The following is a 12,028-nucleotide window of genomic DNA, read 5'->3' as shown; positions in this document are numbered from 1 at the left end:
CGCGCCGCTGGGCCCCGCCCAGCCCAGCGCCGTCTCACGCCGCGCCGTCCCGCGCCGGACGCCAACCGCGAAGAGATCGAGGGGCAAGATCCCCGCCGCCACCAACGCCGGCTGGACTTTGCCCGGCGGCGCTGTTCGGTGGCAGCGGGGGGGAGAGATCGACGAGGGAGGACGAGAGGCGGCGCGCTAGGGTTTCCCCCGAGGACGCTCGCGGGAGCGGCTCGGGGGTCGGGGAAAGACGTATACAAGGAGAAGAGTTGATTAATGCGCTTAAGGACATCGACCCGAAGCAACCTACCTTGTAGGTGTATTTTCTTGCGTGTGTTTCATTTTATGTTTGTTCGTTAAGACGGATTTGTCAAGGGACAAGTCTTTCAGAGAACACATAGTCACAACCATTAATGATCTGTATTGCAACTATGTTATATGGGTTTCCTTGATTTGCCATAAAAAATTCATCAGTTGTTGTATCCTAAAACATCACTCCTTCATGGTTTGTTGCCCCCTTCCTGCCAATTGGTGTTGCTCTTGCCTATTGTTGTTGTTGTTGTTGTTGTTGTTGTTGTTGTTGTTTTATGCATGGAATGAAATTGTGCTAACAAATGAAAAGGCCATAGTTTAGCCTGCCTAGACTTTAGCTCTTTACCCTGTCTAAAGTTTTTGTGATATATCTGTGCATTTTACCCTGCCTAGACTTTTTTTTTGTCACTTGTATGCATTGAATTTAGGTACACTTTCAAATCTGGACCACTTTCAATATCGAGGCAAATGAATGCCTCATCGAGCAAAATCTGTGTTGCGTCTTTACTAATGTTAGCATCTGCAGGTGTAACATTCGACAATGCAGATACTGCCTAGAGAAACCTGGTATGAACAGCCGCCGAAAGACTGTAGTAAGAAGTTTCTGTTGCCTTTTTTTCATGGTGAGGTGAGGACGTGGGGTGTAAGGTTGATGAAAGTTTCACGGAATCTTTTCTCGAGTCTTAGCTGCACGGTTGTGGAGCTTCTAGCATGTCCCCGGACATTCTACGCTATTGATGCAGTTGTAAGCCATGACGCACATGGATGGAGGGATGGACGGGGGAGGCTCGCCGTATCCCGACCCGGACGGAGCCACACACCACGACTTGCTCGCGTCGTGTCCTGCGACGGTGCTCGGCGGGCCTTTTGATGAACGACAGTTTCCCAGAAACAGCGTCAAAGGCGCCGTACTCGCTTCTCCGGCGCGGTCGTGGTTAATAATGGAGGAGCGCTACCCCATGCCGACGACTGACGGACGGACGGACGGCAGTTAACATGTGCAGGCCCCTCTCTTTGCTGCGCTTGCTTTTCCCACGAGCGCAGCAGCAGCAGCAGAAAAGGCCAAGTCCACACTCCCGCACCCATCACTCCCCTGCTTGCTTCCCTCCTCCGCTCTGCTTCTTGCTCTCCAATCTCCACCCCCCCACGCCCCGCCAGCAGATCACCGCCCCAAATCCATCCACCCGCCGCAAAGCCGCCGCCGCGCGCGTGCTCGCCGGTCGGAGCACAAGGAGGCGGAATGGGCGGCCCGCTGGGCGCCATCATCGGCCGCTACCCCTCGGCCGCCGCCGCCGGCGGCCCCGGGGGAGACGACGCCGACCACCCGGGCGGCGGCGGGGGCACGGCCAGCCTGGGCATTGTCCGGCACGACCGGCGGTGCCGCGACCTGGCCTTCCTCGTCCTCTTCGCCGCCTTCTGGGTCGCCATGATCGTCAACTCCAGCTTCGCCTTCAACCAGGGCAACCCGCTCAGGTCCGTCCGTCCGACCCCTTGCTCGCTCCAGATTCATCGCCTCTTGCCTCTCCTCCGCGCAGATCTCCATCCGCACCGCGCATTCCCAACTGCCCCTCAACCCAACCTTATTTTATTTTATTTTTTGTGTGACAAATCAAGGGGGAGGGGAAAGAAACGCTCGTTCGCTCGCTCCTGTTGCTTTCGCTGACTATCTGCTCCAGGATTTACCACTACTAGTACTGATTACTGAATGAATTGATGAATGGGTCTCGCTGACTGTGAAACGCTTTGCTTGCTCCCTCCTGTTGCTTTCGGTGATGGCTAGCAGCTGCTCTAGGATTTACTACTCCTGGTACTACTGACTGATTGAATGAATGAGTCTTGCTTGGTGTGAAACTGGAACTAGCAGCTCCGAGGAGGGCTGCTATGGCCATGTTGCTGCTGCTGCTAGTGCCAACGCGAGGAATCTGGTTCTTGCTAGGGTCTCCCACCCGATTTTTTTAGGATAAATAAACCAGAAAAGATGGAAGCCGCCTTTGCTTTCCAGACTTTGGTGCTTACAGACAGACAGTAGAGCTGTGTGGTGGCCCTGGGAATTGTATCCCCTCCCTAAAACCCTCTCCTAAGGCTTTTTTGTGCTCTGCTCTCGGTGCTCGGTGGCCTGAAAGCAGATGACACTTTCTCTGCCCCTCAGCCCCTACACATATATATGCTCTTGCTAACCACATGCGCAATGTACCACTGCCTTTTGGGGTGGAATTTATTCAGTCATGTAAAACTTTTTGAGCATCATTATTGCAATTTGTACATACCTGTCGTTTTACTACTAGTACTACTACCGTTCTGCAATTACTTGAAGCATGTACATGGGGTTTTGTTGGTCATCCGATCATTTCGGCGAGTTATTTTTTAAGTGCTACAGTTTTACCTTTTGCTTTCTTTCTGCAATTGTTCGCTGATGCTGATATCCCTGTAGTTGCTCTTGACTACCATATATCTAGGTTAGTTTACAAGACTTGGCCGGAAGCACATTTCTCTGTTAAATAGGAGTAGCATTTTGTCAACCAGGAATGCTCTTGCTATTTAGCAACCTCATCATGTAGGCCAGTATTAGAATGACATCTTGTTCTTGGTCGTGCAGGCTGACATACGAGCTGGACTACAAAGGGAACGTCTGTGGCGACAGGCACGGCGACCCGGACGTGCACGAGCTCGAGGTCAGGTACTGGTTGGACCCCAACCAGGTGTACCAAAGTGGAGTCAAGGGCAGCAAGGCTAACCTGGCCGACGCCAAGGCCATCTGCCTCATGGAGTGCCCCACTCCGGCACCGGATGGGCTAAACTTTGTCTGTGATTACCCGGAAGGGGATGTCAGGCTCTCAGTTGATGATTGGATCAATAGGGACTATAACTACTTCGACGTTCTAACACCTGATATGAGGAACAGCTCCCTTCAGCTTCAGGGCCCGTGCTACCCTGTCATATTCCCTAGCGTAAACGGTAAGCCGGTAATCAAGCATGGATTAACAGTACAGCTCGAGTTAGTCAACTAGTACAATGAGATGACTAATTCAGAATATTCTTATTCTTTCAGTCTATTGGAGCTGCCAATATATCGCCCGGGCATCCAATGTTTCTTTGACGCACTGGCAACAGATGGGTGGTGTAAACATTGAACAAAATATGCTTATAGATAAGACTATCCACAAGGCCATCGATTCCAGATCTGCAGTCCTCAAGGTTCCTAAACTTCCAGGGGCTGAACCACTCTCTCTTCTTTGTTATCTGCTTAATACTGAAATTAAGTGACAAACTGTCCTCAGAACTCCCACAGTTTATCCTGAATGTGCATTAAACTGCAACTGTAACTTTATTCTTCACTAAAAAGAATTTGCCTGCAGTGTGATTGTCCTGATAGCAGCTAGTACTTGATAGTGGCTATTTAGACCTAGTCTCCACAACATCGTCACTGATATTTTTAAAATAATTTCCTGATGCAACCGATATGTGTAGCATCTGAGACCCAGTATGTAGATATTAATTGCATTTTTTCTATTTGCAGAGATATGTTGCGGACATTGGGAAGTCTTGGCCTGTGCTAATTGTGTGTGGTGCACTCCTTCCTCTTTTCTTGTCAGTGATCTGGTTGCTCATGATCCGTTATTTTGTTGCTGCAATGACATGGATAACAGTAGTGCTCTTCAATGCCCTTATAGTATCTGTTACTATGTTTTGTTACATCAAAGGTACATATCACTAGTGCCATTTGCCATGTTATGCCTGATGCATGTCACATTATTCCTAACTGGCTACGTTATATATTCAGCTGGCTGGCTCGGAAATGACCCCTTAACGGTTGTTATTGGTGAAAGTGATCCATACGTCCACATAAGCGGGCGGGTAGGTGCTCTCAATCGAGTCAACTTTTTTTTACAAGGTCAAGCTGCTTGTTATCTGATCATTTACCTTCTTACCAGGAAATAAGCCACCTTCATGTTGCCACAGTGCTGATGACAGTAATAATGATCATTGCTTTTCTGTCCTCAATAGCTATTGTCCGGCGTATACTGATAGCAACACCTGTCTTGAAGGTAAGGGGCTCACTGGATATGTAAGCTTGATTGCACAATGGTTCTGTTACAAACACACAATGCATTAATGCTATCTCTATTGTGATATACTATTACTACCTAATAATTTCTGTGCATTAACATCGAAAACTTATTTTCAGGTTGCTGCAAAGGTCATTGGTGAAGTTCAGGCACTGATAGTTTTCCCAGTTGTGCCATACTTTATCCTCGCTATCTTTTATATGTTCTGGTTTTCTGCCACACTCCACCTCTTCAGCTCCGGTCAAGTTGTCCGAAATGACTGCAGTACAGATTGTTGCTCATATGATCTGAAGTTGGGCAAAGTGAACTGTGACAACTGTTGTGGGTACAGCATCCATTACACCCCTCATATCGGCATTGCCATTCTTTTCCACTTGTTTGGATGCTACTGGGCTACACAATTCTTCATGGCATGCTCTGCAACTGTGGTTGCTGGATCAGTTGCTTCCTACTACTGGGCACGTGGCGAAATATCTGTAAGTAGAGCACAAAAGAGTCGTAACTTTTAACTATTTTTACTAAATAGGTGCTCTTTAATTTACTCCATACTTTTGCATTCACCATTTACTGACAATTGAAGCCATTCTGGTGCAGCATGACATACCGTTTTTCAGCGTTGTCTCTTCGCTGAAGCGGCTGATGCGTTACAACCTTGGGTCTGCTGCCATAGGCTCGCTCGTTGTGTCTGCTGTTGAGTGGGTGCGGTTTATACTAGAATGCCTTCGCCGCAAGCTGAAGCTGGTCGGTTCTGCTGGGGAGAGCTGCTTTGGGAAAGTGTCATCGTCCTCGTCTCAGTGCTGCCGGGGCTGCATAGACTGGACCCTCATGTCTGTAAATCGAAATGCCTACATAATGGTAAGCATGAACATTTTTTCGTTTTACTGATTGTTCCTGTCCTGAAGCACAATGCCATTAGTTGTCTGCTTTGTATCTGACTGGGCTTTTATGGTGTACCATTTGGGGCTGTTCATTTCCCACATTTGACCTGATAGTTAGTTCTGAATTCCTTTTTGTCTGTCTATCATTTTTGAGCTGCAACTTTTGAACTGCCATGACATCTCTTTGCTGTTTTGCAGATTGCCATCACGGGGAAAGGGTTCTTCAAAGCTTCGGTGCTCGCGACCGGCCTCATAATGAACAACATACTGCGCATCGGGAAGGTGAACGTGATCGGGGACGTGATCCTGTTCCTGGGGAAGCTGTGCGTGAGCCTCTTCTGCGCGCTCTTCGCGTTCCTCATGCTGGACACCCACAAGTACAAGTCGGCGCACAACAAGATATCGTCGCCGCTGGTACCCGTGCTGGTGAGTGTACATCTTGGACCCGGCATTATGTTTTGTTTCCATCACTAAGACTTGTGGTGGTGGTGGTGGTGTATATAGGTGACGTGGGGCCTGGGGTACACGGTGGCGAAGCTGTTCTTCGCGGTGGTGGAGATGTCCATCGACACCATCATCCTGTCCTTCTGCCAGGACGCGGAGGAGCACCAGGGGACGGCGCAGTACGCGCCGCCGCTCCTCATGGAGACGCTGGACGAGCAGGGCGAGCTGCAGAGACTCACTCAGGGGCCCTGAATCTCTCTCTCCCCCTCATTTCTTCTTCTTAGAGCTAGAGGTAGACTGGTGGTGATTTAGTAAGTAGAAGCCTGATGGATCGAGAATTCTGTCCAAGTGATGATCTTGGCTGGCTGGCTCCTGTACGTGTTGTTCAGCCTCAGCTTCAGCTCCCGGTATGGACGTGTCTGATGTGTCGCCCCTGATTGGCAGAAGTGTTGCGTACGAGCACGATGATGTACTTCGCTGATGCGATGTTTGACGAAGGTTGGAAATTAGTTGCTTGAATTTGGTGGTGGTATGCAATGTGTCGCGGACTGGTGCTGCCGCCGCTGTGCTTGGTTCCGTATTATATGACATAATGGAGCATGAGATTCAGCCAGAATCTTTTTGATATTGATTTTTCAACAAGTTTCTAGGACCCTTGTGAGCTCATCTCCAATGGGTTAGCCTCAGGGCGTTCTCAAACATGGACCCTCAAAACGTCCGCAAACGTGTTTTGCCATCCAACATGATCGGATCCAACACGATCAGATCCTCACTGCCGGCAAACATCTAGACATGTTTTGGCGCCATAGAGCTCCTCGAATGTTATTAGACTACCAAACTTTACAAGTGACCATAACATTTGTTGATCATCATTCCCACAAAGTTCTAATTTTTTTTTTGAAATGTTTTGCTATGTTTTCTTTCATGGATGCACTAAGCTAGGGTTCAACCACTACTTTCCCAACTCTTAATTCTATAAGGAGCTTCCCCCGAGGCCCGTCGGCGCTGCTTCCTGGCCAAGTTCCTAGCGCTCCGACGATTCATCTTCCACCTTGCCCTGCTCCTCCGTGAGTTGCACGCGCGCTACGGCTCCGTCATCTCTAGCCACCCCTACTTCCACCCGCCCCCACCTTCTACACCTCTCCGGCTCGCACCGTCCTCGTCATCTACGGGGGCTATGTCCAGGCCTCAACACCGCCCCGAGGGAGCTCGTCATGGGGCTCCACAAGCTCTACGACCGCGCAAGGTGGAACACGGCAGCGGCGGCGGCCTATAGCGGAGCTGGTCGTGGGACTCGGCATCGACGATGACCCGAGGCAGAGCTGGTCGTGGGACTCGGCAGCAGCGACGACCGGAGGCAGAGCTGGTCGTGGGATGCAGCGGCGGCGGCGGCCCGAGGCGGAGGTGGTCGTGGGAAGCGGCGGATTTGGGAGCGAGGGGAGCAACGGGATTTTACTCGTCCGTCCTGTGTCTTATTCAACTGCAATGACGTTTTGAAGGACGAAATTCATGCGTTAATGCAAGGCATGGAATTAGCAATACAACATTCCAAAGGACCGGTGATTGTACAATCGGATTCTTCGGAGGCACTGGCTACTTTGTCCGGAGAGGGTTTGGTATGATCAGCTTATGGCCATCTTATGAACCGGGATTGTTGCTTCTTATAAAAAGTTGGTACGACCGGAGATTGTTTGCTTCCTAAAATTTCTTTGCCTCCTAAAAAGTATTCAGTCGTGAGGATTTTTTTTGTTTGATTCGTACGCTGTTTTCAATCATGGTGATCCTTGCTTACAAAAACTTCAGTTTGGTTTATTTTTTGTTTCGACTGTCCTTGCAGTTCCAAAAAACTTCTGTTTCAAAAATATGTTCCATGCGACTGGAGGATTATTTCAAGTGCTTGCTCCAAAAAAATTTAAAATTTATTTCCATCAAACATTAGTAAATTAGAACTTGCTTCAGAAGAAAATACAATTTGCTTCAAAGGAATTCTGAATTTGCTTCCATAGAAGTTGCTTCGAACAACATGAACGGATTATATGTTTTTGTCGTCTCGACACAATACAAGTCACAACCGAGATGTGTCGTGCATCCTTCCACGTCCAGATTGTCTAAGCATTTTTCACTCTCTTCCATACTGATTGGTGGTCCAACTTGACTTTGATGGCAAAAGGAAGAGTAGGACCATCAAATTCAAAAAAGTTCATGATTTTATGAATGTTTGAAAATCTGTAAAAATGTTCACGAATTTAAAAAATGTTCACGGTTTCAGATATGCCGTGAGTTTAACATGTTCATGATTTAAAAAAATGGTTCATGATTTCACGAAAATGAGAGTGATTGTGTATCTTGGTGATACATACTAGGGACGACCACGAACGATCACTTTCTTGTCAGTATAGTATGTATATGTCCACAACGATACATATTTAATTGATCGAAAAGACAACATCAAGTTTCCAAATAAACACAACAATAGCTTCAGACAAAAAAAACACACACATGTGTTCCAAACAAACCAATCAGATGTACAATACTTGTCCGGCAAACAAAGCAAAGGTTCGACAACATATGTTTACGAAGGATGTTCCTTCATAGAGACGGATATCCCAATCTGAGATCACTGCGGCCTGGTCACCGATGTACCAGAATATACCAGGTAAACTAGAGGGCAGCACAGCAGCAACTCCAGGACCTCGTGACGGCACCATGTTTATTCTTGTATACACATACAATACCAGCATCAGCCTGCTTTCACTTGGTCGTAGCTCCTCGCAGGCTCGGCACATAAGCTAGGAAGGGTGGATTTCATAATTAAAAACAAGCAGTCATAACCCAAAGATCAGCAGAATCCCCTGCGGATAGATCACTTCTCACTAGTTGGATGAGCTGAAGGAAGCTTCGCCGCCCGAGTCACTCTCGTCCTGCATGCGCTTCATCTCGTACGCCCACTCCAGCCCAGAGCAGTAGTGGAGGGGTGGGTTGAACCTGTGGTCGTCCAGGTCAGGGGGCAGGAATGCACCGTTCTCGACAAGGAACCTGACCACCCTCTTGTTTCTTTCCTTGGCAGCAATGTGCAGGGGAGTCCCTGGATTAAGACAAAATAAGTTTAGGACTCTCCACAGGTCAAGTAGGTTCAATTGAGTAGATGGTAGTAATAAACGCATTTTAGTAACCTAGATAAGCTAGGTAGCACGAAAACAGCACTGCAGGAGGTTCAACCCAAATACTAATACATGAAGCCACACACACCGTTCACATACTTTAAAAACAGGGCAAGATTACACTATACACATCAGCTACAGGTAAACCACACCTACATACCTAGTAATAAAACATGGGAGATCTCGTGTAATGGAAACAAGCTATGTTTGGATGTCAATTAAGCAGATGCATCATTATTAACACCAGCAACCCAAAACAATATATATAACCTAGATATAAGCTAGTAGATAGCATAAAACTGCAATGCACAGCGTTCAGTCCACATAATACTATATGAAGCAACGCACACCATTCAGCTGCTTTAAAACAGAGCAAGATTAGATCTGCAGGTCCAATATAAGTAAACATCATCTACATACCTAGTCATGTAACAGAGAAAAGGAATGGAAACAAATTATGCTGGATGTACTAACTTCCACAGCTTGGCCATATATGTATAGACAATTAAGAGTGGCATCCCCAGATAATACATATAGAATAACAAAAATAATTAAAAACAATAACATTTAGAAAGGTAGAACTGATGTAAGAACAATCAACAATAAAAATAATGACACTGGCAATACAGGCAATGACTAAAAAAACAAGTGAACTTACAGCCGCAAGCTCCTTTTGTTCGGGCATCAATATTTGCACCGCGCTCCAGTAGTTCATCCATGATTTTCACATGCCCTCCCTGAGCAGCAAGGTGCAGTGGAGTAGCGCCAGGAGACTTTGGTCCCCATGTGGGTGCATTGACATTCATGCCTTCATTCAGGAGACGTCTCACCTAAGGAGAATCAGAAAAAATGACGGTTTTAGATTTTTCACAAGGATGATTAGTAACTAAATAAGATAACAATCTCTAGTTAAGAAGTTGTATGAGATTAATTAGTCACCAAGCCAATGGGTTAAGAATACACAAAACTACATTTTTGCTATACAACAGAATCTAGCCTAAAACATGCATTCATTCTTGCAGATTTGGTTTAAGGTGATCCCATGAATTAACAGGCCGCTGAAAAGAATTGATGTGACACAGAATATAACTTAGAATGATTGGTACTTATAACCAGTCCTAGATGAACACATAGAAAAGAACATCAGAGACCTGCAAATGGGAATCAGGGTAATCAGCACATCTAACTAGTTACTAGCCTCAGATATATGCTGCAAATCCCAGGACATTTGTCCAAAGCTGGATGCAATTTTTAAACATATACAAGCCCTGAAGAACATAAGAGGGTGCTTCTTTATTTGGCTTAATCAGCTAATTAGGCAGAGCACTTGCCAAACAAACTTTGCTTAAATTGGCTACACAAGGCAACAACATAGTACAAGAGTTTGGTTGTTTCCCCTAATTGGTCACATATACAAGATTTGAAACAGTCAGCATATCTAACTAGTTACTAGCCTGACATACATGTTCCAAATTCCAGGACATTTTGGCAGAACTGGATGCAAAGTTTGGACATCAAAGAGTGTTCCTTTATTTGTCTTAATCAGCTAAATTGGGCAGGGCAAATGGCAAACAATCATGTCCACACAAGGTGACAGCATGATAACAGAGTTTTGGTCGTTTCTCCTAATTGGTCAGATGTGTAAAACATATGCGTACTCAAGTTGCAATCTGTTTCAAAGGATGCCAAAGTAGGTACTTATAACTGAACTGGTCAGGGCACATGCCAAACCAAACTTGCTTCAGTATCCACTCAAGGTGACACAACATGGTACCACACTTTTTGGGTGTCTTGTCCCTCCTAATCGGTCACATGTGCAAGTCCTAAAAGGGCGACAAATCCATTCGTGCGCTTGATTGACAGAACATACGCTTGCCTAAACATTCCTAGTTGACCGGTTTTGTGGCAGCAAGAATATTCCATAAGGAGAGGCAGGGAGCAGCATATACCTCCTTGAGGTTGCCCTTGCGGGCGGCGACGTGGAGCTGGCTCCAGCCGCGGTCGTCGGCGTCGTCCGAGTCGCTGCGGGTACGCGCCCGGGTCATGCTGAGCGAGCTGCGGAGCTGCACCATGGCCCCCTTGCCTAATCTCGCAAGCAGATCCAAACGAAGCCGACCAAGCAAGCAGAGAGAGGAGCAATCCAATCCAATCCAATCCAATCAAGAACGAGAAGGGGGGGAGAAGCAAATCGGGTCCGGAGAAAAGCAAATCAGAAATTGAGCAGAGGGGATGAGGGAGGGGGGGAATAGGGATTAGCGGGAGTAGTTGCCCATGCCGAAGGGGGCAAACGGATTGAGGCCGGGGCCGAGCGCGCGGAGGTTCTTGTGGAGCATCGGCGACGAGGAGGAGGAGGAGGAGGAGGAAGACGGCGGTGACGGGCGGCGGCGCACCATAGTATGGCTTCTTTTGGTGGCTGGATCCGGGGACAGATGAGATCAGAGGAAGGTGTCGAAGGAGTTGGGGATCATATCTTCCGTCCGGAAATCAATCAAAAACCACGAATTTGGTCGGAGGCGGGGAAGGCGACGGCGGAGGGGATGGGGATGAGGATGAGCAAACCCTAGAAATCGAAAAAGAATCCAATTTTGGCTTCTGACTACAGCCCCACCGCACCCTCCTGCCTGCACTATATATTTCCGCCAACGCAGCGGCCGGGCCGTTGCTGCGTGGCCCGAGGCCATGCACCAGGTTAAAGGCCCATATCTTTTTTTTTTCATGTTTACACAACTAGGCATGTATAATCTTTGGAATTTCTTGAGTCTAACTTTTTTCTTCCCAATCCTTGAAACTTGTAAGGGTGGTTTGATGTGAATCCTCGACATCCAAACCCTGGAATCGGGATAAGAAACTCATAAATGATTCTATCATTAGCATCCCACATACGGATGTATATAGATGCATTATTTTAGAGCGTAGATTCATTCATTTTGCTCCGTATGTAGTTCGTCATGAAATTTTTCCAAAGACTTATATTTAGAAACGGAGGAAGTACATGATACTAGTATATGATACCCTCAATTATGAGTAGCCTAAACATCCAGGCAAACAGCTCGAACAGCGTCCAGACTGAAAAATGCCATTCAATTAGACCCTCTAAAGTCAGCCCAAACATTTGGCCGGCGGATATGGAGATGTCCAAGCGTGCCCGCAAGTTGGATCCCATAGCCCGGACTCGAAA

General features: G+C 47.2%; 2 protein-coding genes across 2 annotated transcripts; one reads left to right on the top strand and one right to left on the bottom strand.

Annotated features, from left to right (window-relative positions):
• Nucleotides 1-1,327: 1,327 nt before the first annotated feature.
• Nucleotides 1,328-6,221, top strand: LOC119366444 (choline transporter protein 1-like). Its single transcript, XM_037632180.1, has 10 exons — nt 1,328-1,773; nt 2,897-3,255; nt 3,350-3,495; nt 3,818-4,001; nt 4,082-4,155; nt 4,233-4,346; nt 4,487-4,843; nt 4,962-5,222; nt 5,444-5,671; nt 5,750-6,221. The coding sequence occupies exons 1-10, from the start codon at nt 1,541-1,543 to the stop codon at nt 5,939-5,941; spliced, it is 2,148 nt and encodes a 715-aa protein (XP_037488077.1). The 5' UTR covers nt 1,328-1,540; the 3' UTR covers nt 5,942-6,221.
• A 1,875-nt stretch (nt 6,222-8,096) lies between these two features.
• Nucleotides 8,097-11,442, bottom strand: LOC119366443 (phytochrome-interacting ankyrin-repeat protein 2-like). The gene is made up of 3 exons (XM_037632179.1): nt 10,800-11,442; nt 9,509-9,680; nt 8,097-8,774 (listed from the first exon to the last, which is right to left on the bottom strand). The coding sequence occupies exons 1-3, from the start codon at nt 10,920-10,922 to the stop codon at nt 8,563-8,565; spliced, it is 507 nt and encodes a 168-aa protein (XP_037488076.1). The 5' UTR covers nt 10,923-11,442; the 3' UTR covers nt 8,097-8,562.
• Nucleotides 11,443-12,028: the final 586 nt, after the last annotated feature.

This window comes from Triticum dicoccoides, chromosome 2B (genome assembly GCF_002162155.2).
Source record: "Triticum dicoccoides isolate Atlit2015 ecotype Zavitan chromosome 2B, WEW_v2.0, whole genome shotgun sequence".
NCBI classification, from domain to species: Eukaryota; Viridiplantae; Streptophyta; class Magnoliopsida; order Poales; family Poaceae; genus Triticum; species Triticum dicoccoides.
The sequence above is the reverse complement of the archived record's forward strand: the minus strand, read 5'-3'. Positions and strand labels throughout refer to the sequence as shown.